At 42.3% G+C, this 24,781-nt stretch overlaps 2 protein-coding genes across 3 annotated transcripts in view; one reads left to right on the top strand and one right to left on the bottom strand.

The window, feature by feature from the left end:
- si:dkey-225f5.4 overlaps positions 1-1,998 on the bottom strand; it is a 4,777-nt gene extending 2,779 nt beyond the window's left edge. The window contains exons 1-4 of the mRNA XM_034712297.1: positions 1,902-1,998; positions 1,529-1,625; positions 1,285-1,408; positions 960-1,117 (exon numbers count right to left, since the gene is read on the bottom strand). Coding sequence (XP_034568188.1) covers positions 960-1,117; positions 1,285-1,408; positions 1,529-1,625; positions 1,902-1,918 — 396 coding nt within the window. The 5' untranslated portion in view covers positions 1,919-1,998. The remainder of the gene's footprint in view (positions 1-959; positions 1,118-1,284; positions 1,409-1,528; positions 1,626-1,901) is intronic.
- A 1,810-nt stretch (positions 1,999-3,808) lies between these two features.
- Positions 3,809-23,233, top strand: LOC117832779 (WAS/WASL-interacting protein family member 2-like). Of its 2 annotated transcripts, XM_034712043.1 has the most exons (9): positions 3,812-4,080; positions 6,702-6,798; positions 9,284-9,416; positions 14,737-14,862; positions 14,960-15,628; positions 15,724-15,963; positions 16,430-16,531; positions 17,653-17,689; positions 17,895-23,233. In XM_034712043.1, the coding sequence occupies exons 2-9, from the start codon at positions 6,733-6,735 to the stop codon at positions 17,896-17,898; spliced, it is 1,377 nt and encodes a 458-aa protein (XP_034567934.1). In that variant the 5' UTR covers positions 3,812-4,080; positions 6,702-6,732; the 3' UTR covers positions 17,899-23,233. The 2 variants fall into 2 exon arrangements, with proteins under 2 accessions (XP_034567933.1, XP_034567934.1); XM_034712042.1 differs by having other exon boundaries at positions 3,809-4,080; positions 9,284-9,581; positions 17,653-23,233.
- The last annotated feature ends 1,548 nt before the right edge of the window (positions 23,234-24,781 follow it).

Raw genomic sequence — 24,781 nt, 5'->3', positions numbered from 1 at the left:
ATAAGGAAAGAGACAGGAGAGTAGAAAAAGAGACAAGCAGATGAGATAATGAGAGGGAACAAGGAAAAGAGACAAGCAGGGGAGATAAGGAGAGGAGACAATGAAAAGAGACAAGCAGAGGAGATAAGGAGAGGAGATAAGGAAAAGAGACAAGGAGAGTAGATAAGCAGAGAAGACGAGGAAAAGAGACAAGCAGATGAGATAATGAGAGGGAACACGGAAAAGAGACAAGCAGAGGAGATAAGGAGAGGAGACAAGGAAAAGAGACAAGCAGAGGATATAAGGAAAAGGCACAAGTGTAGATGATAAGGACAGGATATAAGGAAAAGAGACAAGCAGACAAGATAAGGAGAGGAGACAAGGAAAAGAGACAAGCAGAGAAGATTAGGAGAGGAGACGAGGAGAACAGGCAAGCAAAGAAGATAAGGAGAGGAGACGAGGAAAAGACACAAGTGGAGATGATAAGGAGAGGAGATAAAGAAAAGAGACAATTAGAGGAGATAAGGAAAGGAGACAAGGAAAAGAGACAAGCAGAGAAGATAAGGAAGGGAGACAAGGAAAAGGGACAGGGGAGATGTTGAGGACAGAGGACAAGAAGAGGAAATATGCATACGAGGTAAGGAAGGGTGAGGGCGGAGGAGAGGAGACAAGTATAGGAGACAGGGAGGAGAGAATTAGATGCAGCCCTTGATTGTGGTATCTGGTGTTTGTGAGTCTGAAGTCAATGCAATGACCAGACAACTACATTGATAACCCCTCTCTGGCTTTGTCTCCCCTGTCCTCTCTCTAACACCTCTCTTCTTTCTGTCCTTCTCTTCCTATGAGAATATGATGGGCAGTGAGAGCTTGTGCTGAGGGGAGTCGTTCTAGGATGCAGGGCTAAGTGTTGAGCCTCTCTCGGGGGTGCTGTGGTCTTACGTGTGTGTATGAAATGTGTGTCATAAATGAAGCCGTCTTGCCTTGTTGTGCAGATGTAGAACCAGCTGTGTGAGTGTGTGTCGGCGGTCCAGGATCTGTTGGATCCTCTCCTGCAGACCTCTGAGCAGAGTCTCTGTCTCCTCCAGCCCTGACCTGTTCTCCACCTTCAGAGCCTTCCACCTCCCCCGAGCCCCACCATCTGACACACACACACACACACACACACACACACACACACACACACACACACACACACACACAGTTAGAATTATAATTTCATGGCATGCTGCTAGAGTGTGTTAATGATAAAGTCTCTTCATGTCATAGCTCAAGTCAGAATATTTCAGCTGTATGCACTGTATATACCTGGTGGTGAGGGGCATTGTGTTGTCATCAGTTGCTGGGCAGACTCCAGACCCTCCAACAGAGACATCATGGAGTCCAGAACAAACAGCTGACGCCACAGAACTTTCTGGACACGTCGGCTGTCCTACACACATAAACACACACATACACAAACGTACTTTTCTTTATAATCAGCTCGTGTGAATCATTCACATACTTTTATTTTCGTTTGTATCATGAACATGTATCAGTGAAACAGACAGACCGTCAGATAGAGGACCATCCTGTCTGCTTTAGGACAGTCCGGCTGCTCCGGGTCTGCACAGGGGTCCAGGAGGGCAGGATCACAGCGACGCAGGACACTAAGACACACAAAGGTCAGATCATATGTTATAACGCAACATGTGGCTGCAGAATAACATGAATACACGGATAAAAACAGTCAGTTAGCTTCAGCTGGATTGGTAAAAACCGTCACTACCGTTGACTCTCATTATTCAGCCGTTTGAATCAATGACTCTAAATAACCTGAGCAGCTCTGGTCTGAATATGGAGTAATATTAATAACACATTGTTAGTGTTTTAGTAGTTAAATTGTATTTTTTGTTGTTAAATGTTCATTATTGTGAAACACTTACGCTTGGATGTCGGCCATTTTTATTTTCAAATGTCCGCGGTTGTACTAGTGATTTGATTGGCTGTCTGCCTATGACGTCATGCAATATGAGCCAATCAGGATTTAGTCAACTTTATTATACATGTTGGCTTAAAAATGAAACTCGTGGTAAGAGTGCCATCTAGTGACAGTTATCAAGTGCTGTCAGAACGGTGAAGTGATGGATGGATGGATGGATGGATGGATGGATGGATGGATGGATGGATGGATGGATGGATGGATGGATGGATGGATGGATGGATGGATGGATTTTTTTAAGTTATCTAAAAATATTTATCTTCTTAAATTTGTTTTTAAATGTACATTGTCTTCTTTCTTTTTCTTTGTGTATGGATCAATACTCTCTGTAAATATACATGTAAATACACAATGCAACAACTCTCCAAGCAGAATTCCATATTTCTATTTTTTGTATTATTTAACTACTATTTTTATAATGTAAAAACTACCTCTGCCACTCACCACTGCACTTTATCATATTATTTTAGCCTGTACATATTAGTCATGCCTATTTGTTGTTCTTTTGTATTTATAGCTAATGTTATTGTTATTATATTTTTTATTTTATTTTTTATTTGCATTTCTTATTCTTATGCCTTGTACAAAGAGAGCACAGTTTACTAAAGTCAAATTCCTTGTGTGTTCAAGCATACTTGGCCAATAAAGCTGATTCTGATTCTTGTACTGTTAATTATTACTATTTCTTTATTATCATTATTTTTTGGTATTATTTACTCTCTTTGTTGGTTTTGTATTACTTATATATAATTTGTAAACTTGTGGTGAACAAAGAAATACTGAAAAAAGGCAATAAAAAATGTGGAATGACAAAGTTATCTTAAAATAGGAAATTTTACCCATTATTGTAAAAAAAATATCAACAAAAATAGTAGCTAAACTTAAAATAAGACCATGAAAATAGAAAACGTAATGAGTTTTCTGCCAGATGACTCTGGGGGCTTCATGAACAGTTAATTATCAAAAGCATCAGTAGCAGTAGGATAATTCATAGCGACACAGGAAACACAGTCACATGCTCATATAAGTCAAAAGTTCGGACACACCTTCTCCTTCAATGGTTTATTATTTATTTTAATTATTTTCAACATTGTAGATTAATACTGAAGACATCAAAACTATGAAATAATCTGGTTTTACCATAATCTGGATTACAACAGTAGTCAAATAGGGCTATCCATTGTGTACTAACCCTACCTCTGAACAACACAACTGATGGTCTCAAACACATTAAGAAGGCAAGTCATTCTACAAATGAACTCTTGACAAGGCTCATGTTAATTAGAAACCATTCCAGGGGGACCACTTCATGAAGCAGACTGAGAGAATACCAAGAGTGTGCAAAGCTGTCATGAAGGAAAAAGGGGGCTACTTTACAGAATCTAAAATATTAAACATATTCTGCTTTGTTTAACACTTTTTGGTCATTAAATAATTCCATATATGTTCTTTCGTGGTTTTGATGACTTTGGTATTAATCTACAGTGTTTCAAATTATTAAAATAAATACAAACCCTTGAATGAGAAGGTGTGTCCAAACTTTTGACTGATAGTGTAGGTAGGGTAATGTTCTGCAGACCAGCTAAATTAAGCCACATTAAATCACTTTGAAGGACAGTGGGGGGCACGACTCTTTGACACCTATATTATGGGGGTCGCGGGCTGAAAGGTTTGAGAACCCCTGATGTAGTGTATACTTCTGAATATTTTTTGCACACAATTTTATTTATTTGATGTTGATCTTTTATCTTTCTAATGTGTCAAATGTAGGCTCCCTGTATCTGTGAAAATTCTACAGTTTAGGATTGCATCAGTATTCATCCTCCACAATAACAGTACTTTTACTACCACCCTGCCTCCATCATCAGTGCCTGTATTGCATGAGAAGCAGCTCCGTGTCTTGCAGCTGCAGCAGTGGTCTTCCTGCAGGCCGGGTCACGTGTTCCTGTGTGTTGACTGTGTGGAAATTAAAGAATCTCAGCAGAGATCTGCAGCAGAGGAGCTAACACAGCTAACCACAGAGCTCACTATCCACCGAGGATACAGACAGCAGACAGAGACATGCAAACACCGGACACACGGGTTACAGTATGAGTTAACGTGAAGGAGCTTCTCACGTTCAGGTAGGATTTATTTATTCACCTGTGTGTGTGTGTGTGTGTGTGTGTGTGAGAGAGAGTCGGTGATGATGCTCAGATCTGATGCTAAAGCTAGCACACAGGCAGTTAGGGCTAGCTAACCAGACAACCTCGCATTAAAATAACTTTTAGAACTGTAGTGTGAGATTTGAACACATAGTGAGTGTTTCAGTTCAGTAAAATAATAATAACCTTTTGTTTTTTTGTTTCTGGAGTAAGGCTTGTCAGAGATGCTAGCTTGTTAGCTTAGCAGCCTGAGGAGAGGCTGAGAGTCAGGCCGGTGCTGATGCTGAGAGCTAACTCAGCTAACTGACGAGGCTCAGACTCAGTTTCAGGTTTTAAATCAGTGGAAACATCAGAAATTAATGTTTGGACAATGTCAAAAGTCTTAGGAGTCTACTGATTAAAGACCAGGTTGGGTGATTTTTGATGTAGACCTGATTGATGTTGGCTGCAAGGCATTGATAAAGGTGTCTGACACCTGATCTGACACAGATTTAAAAGCTTTTAAGAGATATGGTCCAGGTTTAACACTTTTAACTGCTGTGGCTTTACATCTGACCTGGTCTGATGTGGTCTTGATGGCAGGGGCGTCGTAGTGGGGGGAAAGTGGGATTGACTACCTAGGGCCCAATTGGGGAGGGGGGCCCTTAATGGTCCTGAAATAAAATGTGTTTTCTACTTTTCTTTTCTTTTCTTTTGTTATATCTGCAATAAGATAACTAAAATTGGCAGAATAAATAAACAAACATTCAGAATTTCCTTTCTGGAAAGTTTGGAATTGTCATATTTTCACAGCATGAAGTGTGGCTGAATCTGATTGAAAGTTAACTGTAGGTTTTTAGAGTTTTATTTGACTTCACAAGGTTAGATTATACCAAATAATGCCCCCTTTTTGTCACTTGGCTTCAAATAATCTTGTTTAAAGAGGTGGACAGTCTGGAGGTCAATATTGTGCAGTTACATTTGGAGAAATTGTAAAATAAATACTATTGATATGTAGCTTAGATTTGAGTCAGTTAACCAGGATAGTTTTAAGCATGTATTTTTGTTTAATGCAAATAAACCAGTATTATAGCAGCAATGTTATATTTTGTAGGGTTGGCTGTGGTGATGGGGCCCACTGAGATATCTTTTCAGAGGGCCCAGGATTCCTGGTGACGCCTCTGCTTGATGGTAAACAAGCAGGGAAATGTGCTTTTTAAACCTGATAATCTTGCTTTTTAACGGCCTTTGATAGTTTAGATTAAAGGAGCAGATGTGAAGCAGCTTTTAGTCTGATGTGGTCTTGTCAGGAAAGCCATCTTTTCTAATACCTAAAAACCTAACACAATCAGGTTTCACAGATTTCAAGTCAAGTCAAGTCAACTTTATTTATATAGCACATTTGAAAACAACCAGTGTTGGCCAAAGTGCTTTACAAGGTAAAAGGTAAAACATACATGAAGACAATAAGAAACAACACAACACATCAGGATATTACTGTCCTCCTCATGAGGAGAAGGCCAAAGAGAAGAGATGGGTCTACAACAAAGATTTAAAACATTCAACAGTAGGGGCCGATCATGGAGTGGCAAGCCATTCCAGAGCTTGGGGGCCGCTGCTGCAAAGCCTCGGTCCCCCCGAGTTTTAGGCACATCCAGGATCAGCTGGTTTGTTGACCTCAGTGCTCGAGCTGGGTTGTGAACATAAAGGATATCGACCAAGCAGGATGGTGCCAATCCATTTAGGGCCTTGTACATTAAAAGTGCAATTTTAAAATCAATCCTGTGACGGACTGGGAGCCAGTGGAGAGCACGCAGCACAGGTGTGATGTGCTCCCTCTTTTTCCTGCCAGTCAGGAGGCGAGCAGCAGCGTTTTAAGCTAGTGTGTGATCGATTTAGAGCCTTTTTGTTTAATGAGACTGCGTATGTTGAGAATTAATTTCGATCTTGCCTGATGGACTCCTGGTTTGACAAAAAAGGGATTCCCCCCCCCTGCTCTTAGAAACTAAATTGATGTACCTAAAAACAGAAACGTAATCTCTCTGCAGGGTTTGGATGCCCTGATGTATTCATTACACAACGCAGATATTTGCCCTGTTGACAGACATCGGCCCATCAGCAAATAATGTGCTGTTGCATATTCATAATGGGTTTTAAATAACCATGTACCCGTGTCAGTGGAGTCCAAGTTTGATGCGATTAACTGAAGTGGTTTTGATGTAGACCCGGTCAGAGTGTTTTATGGTAGATTGTTTATGTTGCCTTAAAACATCTGTGTGCAGATGGAGAATATGCATCTCTCTACCAGAATGCTTCACCTACAGGGGGCGCTGTTGTAGAAACAAAAACATTCACGTTTCAGTGGATCAAAATAAATCTTCTAAGGCACCTTCTTGTGTCACGCACTTAAATGTTATTCCACTTATTCTCAGGTAAGATAGAAATTACAAAAAAAGGTGTTTCTTAATTTAAACATCAAAAAATGATGATGACTCATTCTGCACTTTAGATCATACACTAAGTTTGCTTTCTAAGTTTTCCCTCCAAAAAGTTCCTCCTTCATGGTTTTAGATTCACATACTCCCAGTTGATCCACATGTGTGTGTTTTCGTGTGTTTCAGGAGGATCAGGTGTGTGTGACACAGCAGCAGGATGCCCATCCCTCCCCCTCCTCCCCCTCCACCAGGGGGACCCCCACCTCCCCCCACCTTCAGCCAGGTAACACGTCACAAAGACATCACTGTCATCTCTCTCTCTCTCTCTCTCTCTCTCTCTCTCTCTCTCTCTCTCTCTCTCTCTCTCTCTCTCTCTCTCCCCCGCCTCCTCGTCCTCTTCACTGTGTGATGGTCACATGATGATGAAGAGCTGCGGGCTGAATTGTGTCGTTCTGAGTTTGTCGGTGCTCTGAGCTGAGTCCTCTGCACATAAACTGTTATTGTGAGTTCCATGGGGGGGATTCAGTCATTACAGTTGCTCCTATACACAATAAGTAAGAATACCCTCCTTTTCATTCTGTACATCCTACCCCTTGGTCACATCATTCGCCATCATGGACTCCAATTTCACTGTTACGCCGACGACACCCAACTCTACCTTTCCACCAAAACAATAATCGCTGCCACTGTTTCCACCCTCACCACCTGCCTATCTGCAATACAATCATGGATGACCACGAATTTTCTAAAACTCAATAGTAACAAATCTGAAATCATCATCATCGGCCCAAAATCCCTCCTCCCCTCCGCCCAGGACTTCAAGCTCTCCATAGACGGTCACTCAGTCACCCCCTCCCCTCAGATCAAAAACCTTGGCGTCATCATCGATCAGACTCTCTCCTTCCAACCCCACATCCGTCACATCACCAAAACTGCCTTCTTTCACCTCCGCAACATCGCCCGCCTCCGTCCCACTCTCTCCAAATCCGCTGCTGAAACCCTAATTCATGCTTTTATATCCTCACGACTCGACTACTGTAATAGCCTCCTGTATGGTCTTCCCTCCTCCCATCTACAAAAACTACAATACGTACAGAACTCTGCTGCCCGGCTACTCACCCACTCCCGCTCCAGAGACCACATCACCCCTGTCCTTCAACAGCTCCACTGGCTCCCCGTAAAACAGCGCATCCACTTCAAGATCCTGCTCACCACGTACAAATCCCTCAATAACCTGGCCCCCCCATACCTCACTGACCTTCTCCAGTACTACCACCCCTCCCGCCGCCTCCGATCCTCTGACTCCAACCTCCTCACTCCCATTACTAAATCCAAGCACCGTACCTTGGTGGACCGGGCCTTTGCCATAGCCGCCCCCACCCTCTGGAACTCTCTCCCCCCACACATCCGTGCTTCTGACTCACTTCATTCATTTAAGAAACAGTTAAAAACTTACCTTTTCAAACAGGCATTCCCCACACATTAATTATTCCACCTCTTCCCTTGTCGTCTGCTTGTCTTATATGTCTTTATTGTATTTATTTATTGTCTTGTAAAGCGTCTTTGAGTTATTGAAAAGCGCTATATAAAACTTAGGTATTATTATTATTATTATTATACCAAATATTATTAATAGACATAAGAAATAAATAAGATATATATCCAGATGCAGCCATGTTTCCATAAAGCACACCATGCAGCTTGTAAACAAAGTGGGGTTGATGGACAAAAGTAATGCAAGTAAAAGATAAAGTCGGTGATTACATTGTGGAAAAACAGTCCACAACTCTCACCAACGGCAAGCAAGAGGAAGCCACAACCCAAACAAAGTGCCAGAGAAATATCTGAAAAGTATGATGAAGAAACACGAAGAGAAGAATGAACGGACAGGAGTGACTGTGATACGGTTGACGCATGTGCACAGAAAAAAACCAAGCTTGAACACACTAGAGTGTTCGCACATGTGGATTTTGATTCACATCCCAATTCCACCAGATGTGTGTCCGATCCATCGCAGCACCATATCTGATAGGTTTCTATTCTAGTCAATGTGTTAACTCCCACTGGATCCACTCTGTTGTGTTCAGGCTGCATCTCTGATCTGGTAGGTCAGAACGCAACAGATCAGATATGCAAGACTTCTATTTTTGCTGGATGCCTGAGCACGACGCATCAATCACCAGAGAGCAGATGGAGTGGGACAGGGAGTCAGGCACCAAAACAAAATGAAAACTTCCTGTTAATTTTCAGAATAAAACACTCTGTGTTATCACCAGAACATTTTAACTGAACTATGACAAAAATGTCATAGTGAGCGGAGGCAGGCCTGGAGTCAACAGTTCAGAGGTTTTCAGAGGACGATAAAGACAACATGGATGAGGAGAGGAAGAGGAGGAGAATCCTTGATTCAGTAATTGCCGCGGGACAACCTCAGTCACATGACTCTAGTCGTCCGGCGGTCCTGTTCTGTGCTGCGTTCCGAAAACGCAACCAGTGGGTGTTGACGGACGAGAGAGAACGGAGCTGGACCGCAGCGGATCGGAAATGGTCCGGACACGGATCTGGTTGAAGTCCTGTGTCAGTCTTCATTTCTCCAAACTCAAAACCAAACCAGATACTCTCAGCTTTTTATAAAGACAGTGGTCTTCGTTATTATTTAATTTCACATTACTCACATTTTGTTCCAGCCTCTCTAATCCTCCCTGTAAAAGTACATCATATTACCTGATGGTGTTACTCCCACTCTGCTCTTCCCTTTCACTCCCCAGGCCAACACCACCCCCCCAAAGCTGAGCAGAGACGAGGCCAAAGGTCGCGGGGCTCTACTGTCGGACATCTGTCAAGGCACGCGGCTGAAGAAGGTGGCGGTGGTGAACGACCGCAGCGCTCCAATGCTCGACAGTAAGAGCCAAACACCAAAGAGCCAAACACCCCCCACAGACCACCCATACATTCGCTTATTCCAATACCTACAACAGCAGCAAGGCCAGCCCAGACAGCAGGGGGCGCCATCCGAGGAGCCGCTGAAGACTGGGGGAGAAACGAGCTCTGTTCTGTCGCTAGAGAGTAAGACCACAAATACACTGTAATGTTAGAGGACGCCTGCAGGAGGCAGCAGGGTCGCAGCCAGCCGCCAGCTTCCTGACCTCACACACGCAGAATGTTGATTAATTGATCCAAACTTTTAAAACAGCTCCAGATGAACTAAAACATCAGAACACAGCAGGTCTGAGTCGTTTCTGGTTGAGAGCTCTGAAATCAAACAGACAGAAAGTCTTAACGCATCAGTTTTCTCTCCTCTCCCCTTCTCCTTCAGGAGCCAATTGGAATGGTTCAACGTTTTTTTTAAATCAATCTAGAATTTAAATAAAACGATGGAGAAAACTGGACAAACAATGCAAAACTTACACAACCAACCAGAACATACACTACCAGTCAAAAGTTTGAAAACACCTTCTCATTCAAGGGTTTGTATTTATTTTAATTATTTGAAACACTTTAGATTAATACTGAAGACATCAAAACTATGAAAGAACATATATGGAATTATTTAATGAACAGAAAAGTGTTAAACAAAGCAGAATATGTTTTATATTTTAGATTCTGTAAAGTAGCCCCCTTTTTCCTTCATGACAGCTTTGCACACTCTTGGTATTCTCTCAGTCTGCTTCATGAAGTGGTCTCCTGGACTGGTTTCTAATTAACATGAGCCTTGTCAAGAGTTCATTTGTAGAATGACTTGCCTTCTTAATGTGTTTGAGACCATCAGTTGTGTTGTTCAGAGGTAGGGTTAGTACACAATGGATAACCCTATTTGACTACTGTTGTAATCCAGATTATGGCAAAACCAGATTATTTCCTAGTTTTGATGTCTTCGGTATTAATCTACAACGTTGAAAATAATTAAAATAAAAAAAACCATTGAATTAGAACGTGTGTCCAAACTTTTGACTGGTAGTGTACAAGTATATATTTCATGAAAACAGTTACATAAAGATGTCAATGATTAATTCCCTGAGATGAGCACAAGAACAAGCTCTTTAAAAGGAATACATCCAAGAGCTTCTCTTTCCTAGAGTAAAGCTGCAGATTCTGTGTGAAGTGTTCACAGCTGCGGACGTCTTAGTCAAGCCTAATGTTGGTGTCACTATCTGTGAGATTAGGCACAACCTTTTATCTCCTCTGTTCTCAATCAATCAACCTTTATTGGTATAGCGCCAAATCACAACAAACATTATTTCAAGACGCTTTAACAAACAGCAGGTCTAGACCACTCTGTCAAATTATAAACAGAGACCCAACATCAAGACAGGGTAAGACTCAGTATTATCTCATCTTAATCCTCCATGAGCATTGCACCTCGCAGTATTTAGATAGTTACAGTGACAAGGACAAACTTTTAACAGAAACCTCGAGCAGAACCAGACTCATGTTAGACAGACATCTGCTGAGACCGAGTTGGGGTTGGAAAGAGGGATAGAGGAGAATAAGAGAGAGAGATATGATAGTGATGAGACGAGTAGTAGTAGCTGTTTCAGCTGGAGTCTGGAACATCCACAGCAGGAGGAAGTCTACAGCTGCTCAGAGGAACCTACAAAACAAGGGAGCTCAGGGACTCCAGAAAGGTCTATGGTTAGTAACTTTAATGGGACAGGGAGAGTTAAAGTAAGTGATGAGGGGGTTGCGGGGAAGGGGATGAGATAGGATCCCAGTGTGTATTCTCATACAAAAGTCAAATTTTTGTACTGAGGTGACAAAAGGGGATTTGAAAGAGACTCACAGGCACATCACACACTGTCACCTTTTCAATGTTTTAACTGGACCAAACCTCAGGACAGGCCCTGAATCCGCTGATCTCACTGTCTGTCCATATATTTCTGTTCTGTTTATGTTCCTCTTCTTACCGTCCCACCACATCAGAACTGTTCCTGTCACAACCTTAACTTTGAAAATACTGATTTAACCCTGCTTTAACTTTCCTTCCCTCCTCCGCTCACCCCCGTACGAGGTGGAGGCGACGATGGTTTGCAGATTCAAACATCAGGGTTTAGATAACTGTTAGTTAACACAGGCTCACACAGGAACACTGGAGTCCTGTAAACAGATGGATAAAAGACGTCATCATTAAACTGTATATATAGACGCGCAGGTGACGGAGTGGCTGGTTCGATCCTGCAGCATACTGCAGAGCTCCTGTTGGACTGATGATGTTGCAGCTGTGTCAGTTATTTGATTTAAAAATGTCTGCTGTCCAGTTTAAAGTTACATTAAGTAATTAACGCACTGCACCTCGTTAGTTTTATCTGACTTCTAGAACCAATCATAGTTTGAGGCAGTGTCACATGTTGGAACTATTTTTCTTGATTCATTAATAGCTGACAACGTTAACCAACAGGACGTTAACTCAGTTATCATTATGCCAAAGGAATGTAATCCTTAAACCTTCCCCTATACAGTCAGACTGCCTTTAAAACCAGTACAGTCGCCCCCTGCTGGACACATCGAATAGCGCATACTTTCCATCTGTTTTTCAGTAACAGATTCACTCATTTCCAAGACGGCCTAAATGTTCTCATCATCTTCAGACATCGCTCTCTGTGACATCACATAACTTGGCTGTTTGACAGTGTTTAATGTCTCTTCAGTCTTTAATTGTATCACCCCAAATCACAACAAATGTTATCTCAAGACGCTTTATCAAACATAGCAGGTCTAGAGCTTACTCTATGTGAAGTTATTATCAGAGACCCAACACCAAAACAGGGTAAGACTCAGTCTGATCTCATCTTAATCCACCATGAGCATTACACCTTGCAGTATTTAGCTAGTTACGGCGACAAGGACAAACTACCTTTAACAGGCAGAAACCTCGAGCAGGACCAGACTCATGATAGACACACATCTGCTGAGACTGAGTTGGGGTTGGAGAGAGGGATAAGATTATTAAAATTATCTTAAAATCAGCATCATAACTCCTCTTTAGCTGATCTTACTTCTTACATGCTTCTTATGAGCTCCTGTGCTACAGACAATCACCATGTCTCTCCATCCCCCTGGTGCTGTGGTTGTGAGTGACAGCTGGTGATGATGTCACACTTGCTTTACAGATAAGTGATGGCAACCACTGCTGAGAAAGAATACTGGCATTGAATCACTATGGTAGTGTGTCCACTGCCGCCGTTTTTTGCACTGGGAGCGCCCATAACCTCAGTTTCATCAGCGTTTACTGTTACTAGGTAAAGGAAGTCGAAAAAAAGTCACTTCGGCGTCCCATTAGGTCTGTTTTAAAATGCTCTGTATGCCTCATACATGCTTTCATTCAACAACATTTCAACATGAAACTTTAAAACATATTGATAGAGATCGTGTCAGAGCATCAGCAGCAGCTCTAAACCAGGAAATCATATCTCGACAAAACGAGTGTGATGACTTTTCTCCTCCGCCATTGTGTTGACAAAGATGATTGCGGAAGTCCCGCCCCTTCTTGATTCTGATTGGTCGGTGATCAAGAAGTGACATTGATGAGCGCTGCGACAAAAATCAGTTGATGCTGAGAGCGTTTTTGTGCTGATGGAGCTGAGTGCTGAAAATGCTGAATCACATAATTTTGAATAGAAAACCGGCGATGCCAGCACAAAAAACGCCGGCAGTGGAGACGCCCCCTAAACCAAACCTAAATCTCAGAAAATTGGAAATATTCAGTCAAAAAAAACTGAAATTAGCCGTTAAAATATTCTCAAATGTGGAACCAGAAGTCTCAAAGAAATTGCCCGAGAGATCTCCTTGTTTGCTTGTTAGCTTTCTTGCAATCTGGATTGATGATTTTGGGCCTCAACTTCTCTGTATCCTGCTCACAGTTTTACATATTTCTCAAATAGGTAATTCCATCACCTCACATAGGGTGCACCAGGCCTTTATTTAAAGCAGCCTTGTATTAGAGAAAGACTTCCTGTTTTAGCTACACTGTAGTTAGTGTACTGTAGTGTAACACCTGGCTGGACGGCAGACATCTTTGATAGATACACTGACAGCATGTAGTTATGTAGAGCTGCACGAAATCTGACAATTCTGATTTATTCCAACTGAGGACTTGTTTTGGCCATGTTGTTCGTCAGTTGTAGACATTCAAAAAAAAATTGGCGTCATTAAGTTTGTATTTGACATCTGTGAACGCAGTGACCTCATTGAACATCTGGCACTGGACTCGTGTTGGAATAAACCACAGCTGTCTGCTCAAAGCTCCCACACAGGTGTCTTCAATCCCTCTCATTTATCAGACGACAAAGGTCTAATCTGGGATTGTAAGTGAACTCCCCTGTGAAGGTGAACTGTGGATGTGCAGGGGCTGTAAATTAACTTCCTCTCAGTGTTCAGACACAACGTGAAACTGAAGCAAAGGTGCGCAGTGGCTCCGCCCTCAGCTCACATTCACTTGCCTAGAATGGCAATGAATGGGACGCAAGCATTCACCAGTATTGATTCCACTAATGTGTGACCGTATCCTAAAATGAAATATGTTTGGTTTGCAGGCACCAGGAGTTCTACCACCCTTGTTTTCTCCCCTGGCCTTTATTTGAGACCAGGCTACTATTTGAGTATACAAATTCTGTGCATATATATCACACAAAATCACTGAAAGGCTTGCGATTGATGAAGTTAATTTCTGAAAGGACTCAGACTGTGACTGAACTGAACATAAACAAAGTGACAGTCACAGTCTGTGTCTGCAGCTAGCTTACGGCTATAGTCCGCTAATGCTGCAAAGCTAACAACCCCCTTCACTTTCTGTCTGAACACTTTGTAAAATGTACGTGAGGTGAAGTTCTGATGAATAAAATGCAGATTGTTGGATTGATTCATGATGTAGCCTCACAGTTCTGTGATGTCGTAGATTATAATTTAACGTTTTTTTCGACTGTCTGTCTGTCACTCATATTGTGCTGTCGATGATGTCATCGGAGCTGCGTGGGAGCGTAAACACTTCATTTAATTTTACCGTTCACCTCACCTCGTCTCACTTCACCTCACCTCACCTCACCTCAGTGTTCTACTTAGTCACCTGACCTCACCTGCATCCCCCCCCCCTCACCTCACCTCCACACATTAAGCCATTCAGTCTGTGATGTCATCGTAGTGTCATCGTAGTGTCAGTATAGTGTTGTTACATCACACCAGAGGCGGCAGAGCCTTCATTTACCTGTGCGATGGTTGTGGTTCTCAGAGCCCAAAGGAGGAGGTGCAGGAACGGGAGGAGCCAATGGCAGCACAGCAGGAAGTCCGTCAGGTTCTGTTCCACCAGTCGGAGGGCTGTTCACGGGTGGAGTCCCCAAACTGAGACCAGTTGGAGGTAAGGAGGGGCAGTTTTAACTCAATCTATAACTTCAGTTTTAGAAAATGTCTAATTTCTAGCGTTAAATATGAAATGTCCTTCATGTTTTTCTCAGATGGTTCCTCTGGTCGATCTCCCTCCACCCGAGCTGCAGCGCCCCGCCCACCCAGCCATCGCCACGATGACGCAGAGAGCCCCTCCCCTCAGGCGTTATCGCCGATGGAGACAAGTCGTTCCCAGCGTCCTTCTCTCCCCAACCTCTCCTCCTCCCCCTCTCCCTCCACTCCCTCCTCTGCAGCTTCTTCCCCCTCCGCCAGCATGAAGCACTCCTCCTCAGCCCCGCCTCCACCTCCACCAATCTGTCGACGTGGTAACGCCCCCTCCCCGCCCTCCTCCTCCGCTTATAACCGGGAGAAGCCCCTCCCCCCGACCCCCAACAACACCCCGCCACTGCCATCCAAACCTCCTCCATCACCTGGCAACAGCAGACGCCCTCCCACCTCAGGTGGAAACCCCACCTCCTCCTCTACTTCCTCCACTCTGGCCCCGCCCCCTCCCCCGTACCGCATCACAAATGGTCCCACAGGTGGAGGTGGAGAGTTGGCTCCGGATCTCCCACAGCGTCACAACTCCCTCAGCAACAAGAGGACTGCACCGTCACCTGGAGGCCACACCCCCACCAGAGGTCCCGCCCCTCCTCCTCCCCCTGCCTCACCCACGCCGTCTCAACAGGGAGCCAACAGGCCGCCGCCCCCCCACAGAGAGGCGCCAGGTAGAGGAGCAGGTGAGGCCTCAGCATTCGCATCTTATCATTTGATGAATATGAGGTTCAGAAGTGTTGATCTCATGATTGATCTCCTTATTGATCTCTGTCCACAGCTCCTCCTGTCCCCGCTCAGCCTTCAGCCTCTTCAAGGGCGGGGGGCAGAGAGGCTCCGCTCCCCCCTCCCTACAGGACACACGGTAGCCCCTCCCTCTCCTCTGATCCTCCTGTCAGAGGGAAACCTCCTCCCCCACCAACCCGCACCCCTGCTGCTCCTCCCCCGCCTCCCCCTCCTATCCGCAATGGCCACTCCACCTCCTCCAACACCTCCTCCTCCATCCCTCGCTCATTTGTCGGTGAGTCCCGTCCCGCCATCATCTCTGATCCAGAACAGAACAGAGTCTGTGTCACTGAAACCACATTCTAGTCCTGAGTTTACCATCAGTTAACCACCATTAAGAAATATTAGAAATAAGAAGAGCATCAGAAAGACTCGATCCCTCACAGTGTCTCTTTATTTTGATAGAAATCTTCAGAATCTGATCTTTCATATTTCAAAGTGCTGATGACTTAAAATCCACCATTCTGAGCAGACCGGTGTTTTTATTGGTCCACATGCTCTGATTTAAGAGTTCAGATTGATCAGGGATCCAATCAAATCCTTTCTCTGCTTCATTTTTTTCCTTCATCAATCTCCTCTTCGTCCTCGTTCTTCTCCTTTCTCTCTCCTCCTCCACAGTGTCAGTTTAAGTTCAGCTCTGTTTTTTTTTAGCAGAAGAAGTAAACAGACCTGATGTATCATCACACTCTCTTCTTCTGCAGATGATTTTGAGTCCAAGTATTCGTTTCATCCTCTGGACGACTTCCCTCCTCCTGACGAGTACAGACACTTCGCCAAGATCTACCCGAGCAAGGCCAACAGAGGTACGTTCAAGACTAGTACTAGACAAACTGTGTCAGTGTACTTCTATAAACATGCTCCACAGTGGCGTGTCTTTGTAATTGTTGATGTTTGTTGTCATGAACTTATGGTTTTCTTCAGCCTCTAAAGTCTCTGTTCAGATGGATTACCAGCTCAGCTTTAACAACATTGGTTTACTAGGGTGTCATCCTCAACAGAACACTGTCATTCCAGTCCCACATCAATAATGTCACTCGGTCAGCACACTTCCATCTCCGTATCATCTCTCGCCCGCGTCCGTCTCTCTCCCCCAACAGTACTTCAATTTTGGTTCACACCCTGGTCACCTCCCGCCTAGATTACAGCAACTCCCTTCTTTTTGGTTTACCTGACAAATCCATCCATAAACTTCAACTGGTGCAAAACCCCACTCACCAAAACCCCCTCCACCAGCCACATCACACCTGTCCGGCAGCAACTCCACTGGCTTCCAATCAAATACTACATCATTTTTAAGATTTGGTTCCTCACCTACAAGGCCATCAACAACTTAGCACCTCAGTACCTCAATGACCTCCTTTATACCAAAATACCAAACCTACCGTAGTCTCAGGTCCTCCTCTTCCATCCAACTCACCCTCCCACCTGCTCGCTTGACCACCATGGGGTCGAGAGCCTTCAGCCACTCGGATCCCCCCGCCTCTGGAACTCTCTCCCACCACCATCAAATCCTGCCTAAAAACTCACCTTAACCGCCAAGCCAACTCGCTTTAATCTGCCTTTATGGGACTAGAATGACTTCACTTTCATCATGACTTCACTTTCATTTTTCTAGCATTGCATTTTTATTCTGTTGTATTTATGTATTTATTTACTGTTGAGTGTTGTTTTTACTGTTGATATGTTGTAAGGTGACATTGAGTGTCCAGAAAGGTGCCTATAAATAAAATCTATTATTATTATTATTATTATTATTACTAGGATTTTGTCCCAGTTGCATGTCAGTGATCTGACTGGATTGAATCTTGAGTCTGTCTAGGATAACCAAACACAAGATGAAGATGAAACAGATGAAAAGTGGATGCAGATCAGATTTAAACATTAAAGATAACAAGCTGTTTCTGTGTTTGTTTGTTTGCTGCAGTGATGAGAGGAGCTCCCCCGCTGCCACCTGTCGGCAGGTGAACAATGATAACGGCATCACAGCTGGACCACACTCATGCACACACACACACACACACACACACACACACACACACACACACACACACACACACACACACACACACACACACACACACACACAACCCTCCATCCTGTTTCATGACATCACGTCCAGCTTTGTCATCATTGTTGCCTCCATTTCTGCCTCAACTACGCTCACAGCTGATTGACCGAGGAAAGCTCTGATCTGATTGGCTGATGCAGCGGGACAGCGTTAGACTGACTCAGGACGTCGTGCTCAGAGTGTCCAGAGCGATGGTGATGATGAAGATGATGAAGAGGAGCTTCCAGCTCTGCAAATTTATGTCAGCTTCTTCTTCTCTCAACACAGCAAAGCTGCAGTTTTTATTTTGTTTTCTGGTTTTTTTTTTTGCACTCGCACTTTTAGTTTGAAAGCAGCCGCTCCACCTGTGACCCGCTCTGAAGAGGAACGTGAAGAAGAAGACTTTGTGGAGCTGAAAGCTGCCGCAGGGACTCCTTAGACTTAAACTAACCACTGAGCAAAACACTGAGCGCAGAGTAGTTAGTCGTGGAGCTGAATCTGTATTATGAACATAACAGTTCAACATTTTTTGAAAAAAGAGAAAGATGTTTGTTATTAGATAGTTTAAACTCTCTTTTCTTAATCTTGTGCTCTCTTTCATTAATATTTGAGGACATTAACGCTTCCTCACCTGAAATCTGTCTTTCAAACGCAGCAGAAAACTTTATTTTGATATATATTCATAAATATTTTCTTAGATTTGCGCTGATGTGAAAGATGACGTATCTCTTTAAATTTAAAAGCGAAGCAGGAAGTGTGATTAATTGTTCCTATAAACCTAATGAGGATTTCTTATTTTACTAAGAAATTATTTTTTTACACAGAAATCAACTTAATATTTCTGAAACATTTACCACATGTTGAAAAATGGGAGGGAAAAAAACCCATTTGGACGTTTAACATTGTCGCTGTCAGGCAGGAACTTGTACCTCCATATTTCATCATTTTCATTTATTTCCATTTATTAATGCTATGAGAAGCTATGCTACTAAACTTCCTTTGGAAAGTCTTAAAAACAGCTTGTGGCTGAGTCTCATGCTGTTTAGTTATGTGAAAAACTTTTACTTCCTGGAAAGATTTTTGGAGATACAGGGTTTCTGCCTGACGAGGATGATATTTGGATTCCACTGATCAAATTAGACATCATGATAATAAAATAATAATGCATATAAAAATCATCAACCATCTTCTTGTTTCAGCAAAAAAAGGAACAATGATTTTGTTTTAGGTAAATTGTAAAAATTAAATCGTTAAATCAGAGAAAATAACACAAAAGGAGGAAATTCGATCTTACGCTAGTGACGACCTTTGTAATATATTTTTTTAAAACATGTGGGTACAAAGTTTTTTGCTTTTTTTTGCTTTTATTGGAAAGGACAGATGAAGAGAGACAGGAAGTGTGGTGAGTGGAGAGTGGGTGAGGACTTGCAGTAAATGGTCGAGGCTGGAATCTAGCCTGCGACCTCTGTGACGAGGTCTATACCCTCTGTATGTGCGGCGTGTGCTTAGACCGCTAGGCCAACGGTGCCCTTAAGTTTTTTTTTTAACATTAGACAGAGCCAGGTTAGCTCTTTCCTCTGTTGCTAGTCTTTACGCTAAGCTAGTGTCAATACATTTGACTCAGCGTTAAAAGGTCCTCTGTGGACTTCTTCATTCGGGTAGCATTTAGCTGTTTCCTGTGTATCTTGCACTAGCATTCACAGTCCTCCTGCTGAGTTTAAGCAAACAGTTTATTGTGGTAACATGTAAATTAATGGAAGAGAAGAATAGAGAAAGTCAATACACTTGTGGATAAAAGGCATTGACTTTATAAAGATGTGAAACAGACACTCACGGTTATGAAAAGTTCAATGACTTGTGTTAATTTTCTCCTTAATTGTGTTAAATAAATAATTATTCCCTAAGAAGAATAATGAAAACTTAAGTATACATCAGCACAAGAAGTAACTATGACAGAAAGACTTGCGAATAGTTTGTTTTTGTATATTAACCCAGCTGTTAGCATAAATGAGATGGGATTTATGACCTATACTGCAGCCGGCCAGAAGGGGGAGCTCTAAATATTTTGGCTTAATTTTGAGGGAGCTGCAATGTCAATGTTTCACAGTCTATGCAACTTTAAAATGAACGTAACAAAGGCATCAAAAGCAAAATGTTGAACTGTTTTTTCAGTGTTCAGAATTCAGTCGTCCTGCTAAACCACAAAAACAAACGTACATAGGTTCAGCTTCTACTGAGGGCTGGATCTGAATGTAGATCTGGATCAGGATCTACGTAACGTAAACAAGAGCGTCAGCGGAATAGATGTCCTCAGACAAAAAACGTTTTTAATTAATGTTCAGGATTCAGACGTCCTGATAAACCACAAAAACAAACGTACATAGGTTCAGCTCCTACTAAGGCCTGGATCTGCATTAGGATCTGCGTTAATTCAGATGTCCTGATAAACCACAAAGACGAACTCAGACTGGTGTTGGCTCCTCCTGAGAGCAGTATCTGGATGTGGATCAGGATCTAGAAGGTTCCCGAGAAAGCTTCACTCTGACACTCTGAACCAACATGTAGGATTAACAGTTTACAGACGGATGGACGTGTGACACCCCTGTAAATACTTCAGCTCACCTGCATCATATCAGCTCTATGACGCGCATTACTTTATGTCAGGGTGTGACCTGATGATCGCCAACAGACATGGATCAGTTTCTGAGGAGGTCAAGTCTCTTAAGTGCCAACATGGACAAAACAAAGTCACCTGACCCCCCCCCCCTGACTCCGCCCCCGACTCCGCCCCCTGCTGCAGGTTGTCGCGCAGGTCGTACCATGTTGGTGTGATGTGGGGGGGTTGAAAGGACAGACAATCACAGACAAAGAGGTCTTCTGCCTGCAGCAAGGACTTTTATATCCTACCTTCCTTCCTTCCTTTATTCCCTCCTTCTTTAACTCTTTCCTCCAATCTAAGCTCCACTGCTTTCTTCCTTTCATTTTCCCTTCCTTTATTTCTCTTCTTCCCTCCTTCCTTTCTGCCATCCCTTTCCTTCTTCCATTCCCTCCTTCCTCCCTTTCCTTCCTCCCTCTTCATCCTCACCAGTACCCCGTTTCACGCCGTCTTTATTTGAGTGTTTGTGAGCGTGACAAAGAGGCCTCCCCACTCTACATGCAGTGTTAAAATATTACCCAGAATTCTTAGTGTTTCATGTGACGAGAGAATATCAGAGTGACTGGTAGCTGTTATTATTTCACAGGTTTAGTGACGCTGTAATGAGGAGAAGTCTGAGTTATTGAGGATAAAATAAAAAGTCATTATTTGGAAGAACCTTTTTAATATTAATTTGAAAAAAAAAGGAATTATTTCCTGAGCTATTTTTTATTTATTTGTTTAGATTTGATAAAAAAGAGAAGAAACAAGATGAGATGAAGTTTAGTAATCATTTTATTTTACCATTAAATCTTGTGAAATTTAAATAAAGTAACAATTTCAAAAGTGAAACTTAAAATTTAATGAATTCACTTGATAAGGAAAAGGTTACGATAATAAAAACAAAGAAATTCAATTAAAAATCATTTAAAATTATCTTGAAAAAACTGTAATTGTAGTTAATTATTACAACGTTTCTTTTATGCTTATAAACTTATAATCATAAAAACTGAAACTTGTATTTTATTTTATTCCTTATTCATTGGTAGAAATATAGTGACATCATCTGCATAAAGAAGAATACCTTGGGTTCAATAATGACTTCATTATGTCTTAATTGTGACTTTTCTCATCAAATTAGAGCCGGTTCTTTTCTCTTAGTGTATCTTTGTATTCTCAAATGAAGATTTTAAACTCACTAACCAACAACCTTAGACTTATAAGTATGACTCAAAGATAATACCTTATCTTGGTGACATCATCATCTCTTCGTGTCTTAATGAACCTGAACGGAAGAAATGAATGAACGCATTTCTTCCAAGCGGCAACCTCCGGCCGTGAGAATTGAAGCCAATGCGGAGGTGTTAAAAACTGCAGTTCATCGAGTGTCCACTTGAGGCTGGCTCCGAAGTATCGGAAACCACATACACACAAATTCAAAAAAGCCGATCTTTACAGCAGAAATAAATACGTTGACATTGACAGGCGGGAACACTGCAGCTGTTGGCGAGGAGGCTGAATGCCCGCCTCTTTACCTCACACTCGCTCCACAGCAATTATATTGAGTTCAACATTTCCAATATGGCCGCCGCCAATTGGCTACAAAAGAGCGCTTCAGAAACAGATGGGTGACGTCACGGAAACTACGTCCATTATTCATACAGTCTATGATTTCTTCTCTCAGTGCCACATGACATCATTTCCTGTTAGATTCTTGTTTTTCTTCTGGATTTGTTCGGATCATGTGACCAAACTGGTTCCTGTGTTGCCGGTGTAAAATGTTCAGTTTAGTTTGAAGGCGTGTGACGTCATCACCCCCCTCGCTAATGTTACTGAGTATTTAATGATGTGATGAGGAGCTTCAGTTGCAGTTTAACATGGATCACGTCAAACGTCATTAACCTCCACCCTTCAGTCCTTCCTTAACATTTTCCAGTTAATGATACGTGATGGAGACTTCAGTTTTCTTAAAAAAAGTCTTGTTATGTTTCTCTCAAAAACACATGCACAGTGCCCTGTTATTAGCAGATCATGAAGTAGCAACATGTGAAGAAGGTTTGATGAGGAGGCTTGAGAAATGAGTTTTCCATCATATCAAAATGTGTTTTAGTGACATGATAGTCACAACATCAGACATGACATTGAATTTAAGTTAATTTTTGGAATTTCACTTCAGATTTAAACCTTGGAGAAACAAAAATAACTCATTCATTATTTTGGTACCATGGAAAAATCATTTTGCTGAAGATTTGACCATTAGATGTTGTCAGGTTTGTTTACCCTCAGCTTAAAATAATTTGTAATGACATTAGATGAGTAATTGAGCATCTTCACTGGGCGTTTTATATGTTTTTGTTGTTACCTTCAGCGGCATATTGTTAAAGTTTTCAATTGTTATTTTCAAATTTAGCTGCACTTCATGTCAGTAGGGTGTAACCTTAAAATCAAATGTCTAATTTCATCTGTTTGCCACCAGAATCCATTTAAAATTATGCTTTTTTAACCTTTTCTTCATCCTGAACAAAATACATGTTGGTGCATTGTTAGCTGCAACATGAACTCCCCTCCCCCCTCCCGCACCCCTCCTGTTTGCCTTACAAACTGTTTGCTGTAAAACTTCAGTCATAAACTGTAAAAAGCTAACATGTTAATAATGTTTAAAGTGACTTATTAGGAGGACAGACTGTCGTTCTAACCGTAGTGATGATCCTAGCTTTAGACTCAAACTGGGACTGATGGTTTGTTGGATACCCAGTTTAACAGCATGCTCTCTCTAACTGCTCTCTGTACTTTGACTGCAGCAGAAATAAACTCTCAAACATGTTTCTCTTTCTTCTCATCAGTTTCTTTTAAATTTGAAAGGATTTGCACACATTACAAGACAGAACGACGCAGAATTGTTAAAAACTGCAGTTCATCGAGTGTCCACTTGAGGCTGGCTCCGAAAGTAAAAGAAACCACATACACACCAATTAAAAAAAGCCAATCTTTACAGAAGAAATAAACATGTTTACAGCCTGGTACAAAAAATAAGTGTAGTCTGGATAGCTCATTTATTGATCAGCACACACTGTATGGGGGGTGAGTTTTTTCATAATGCAACAATTTTGAAGATATTAAGATTACGAGTTTTCCATTATGAGAGGCACAGCTGACTTGATTGACAGGCAGGAACACTGTAGCTGATGGCTAGGAGGCTCAAAGCCCGCCTCTTTACGTCACACTCGATCAATAGCAGCAATATGGCTGCCATCGACGATTGGCCTCAAAACAGCGCTTCAGAAACAGAAGATGAAACATATTTTATTAATCCCCAGGGTGGAAATTCAAATTTCTCCAGTTTCAGTTGTTTTTTTTCGGTCATGCTACACGCACAGTTTCTTTTTGGTATATATACATACAATCATGCACACACATGCAGTGGACATGCACTTTGGGAGAGATGACAGAGTGAGGATACTGCCATCAACCAGTGCACCCCAAGCAGTTGGGCATTCGGTGCCTTGCTCAAGGGCACCTCAGCAGTGCCCAGGCAAGTGAACCAGCACCTCTCTAGCCACCAGTCCACTTGCCAAACTTCATCCATACTGGGACTCGAACCGGAGACCCTTCGGTTCCCAAGCCAAGTCCCCATGGACAGAGCTACTGCCGCCCAACAGATGTGTGACGTCAAGGATACTACGTCCATATTTTATACAGTCTATGGCTCCTGCCAATCACAGCTATATCTGATTTGGAGTTTCAAAATAAAAAAAACATTGGTGTTTTGCATTTAAATGTATTCTGAAATTCAAAATCAGATACACTATGTCCTATTACAGACGTCTTTTATTTTGAAAATCATTGGTACACGACTTTTCCGTGTTTACAATGTCACAATGTGATTTAGCAGACGCTTTTATCCAAAGGGACGTACATACGAGAACAAGAACAACACAAGCAAAGATCTAGACAAGAGGAAACAAGATCAGTAAGAGTAACAAAGTGCTTCAAGTCAATTTGGGTGCAGGTACTGCCAAGCAGTGTGAAGGCAATGCACAAAAGTAAATAAGGATTTTTACAATGAAGCAACCAAACCATTTAAGACTTTTCGTTATCATCATCAACAATTAACATCACCACAATAATGACCAAAGTACCAAGTGCTGGGTCACTCAAGAGCTGAACACAGATTCCCAGAGTAGAGCAGGTTTAGTGTAATTCTGTTTTATAAAATGTAAAAATGTTTTCCAAAATATAAATTTGCCTCCAACTTTGTAAAAGTATTTCATCCTTTGTAAATTTGCATTGCACTTCTCAGCCACTGTAGGATTTAATCGAAATTCAAAATTGATGCTGCAGTTCCACCAGTCACCGCTAGGGGGCAGACTT

This window comes from Notolabrus celidotus, chromosome 20, assembly GCF_009762535.1.
Source record: "Notolabrus celidotus isolate fNotCel1 chromosome 20, fNotCel1.pri, whole genome shotgun sequence".
Classification (NCBI taxonomy): Eukaryota; Metazoa; Chordata; class Actinopteri; order Labriformes; family Labridae; genus Notolabrus; species Notolabrus celidotus.
Note: the sequence above shows the minus strand (reverse complement) of the source record. Positions and strands in the feature narration are given on the sequence as shown.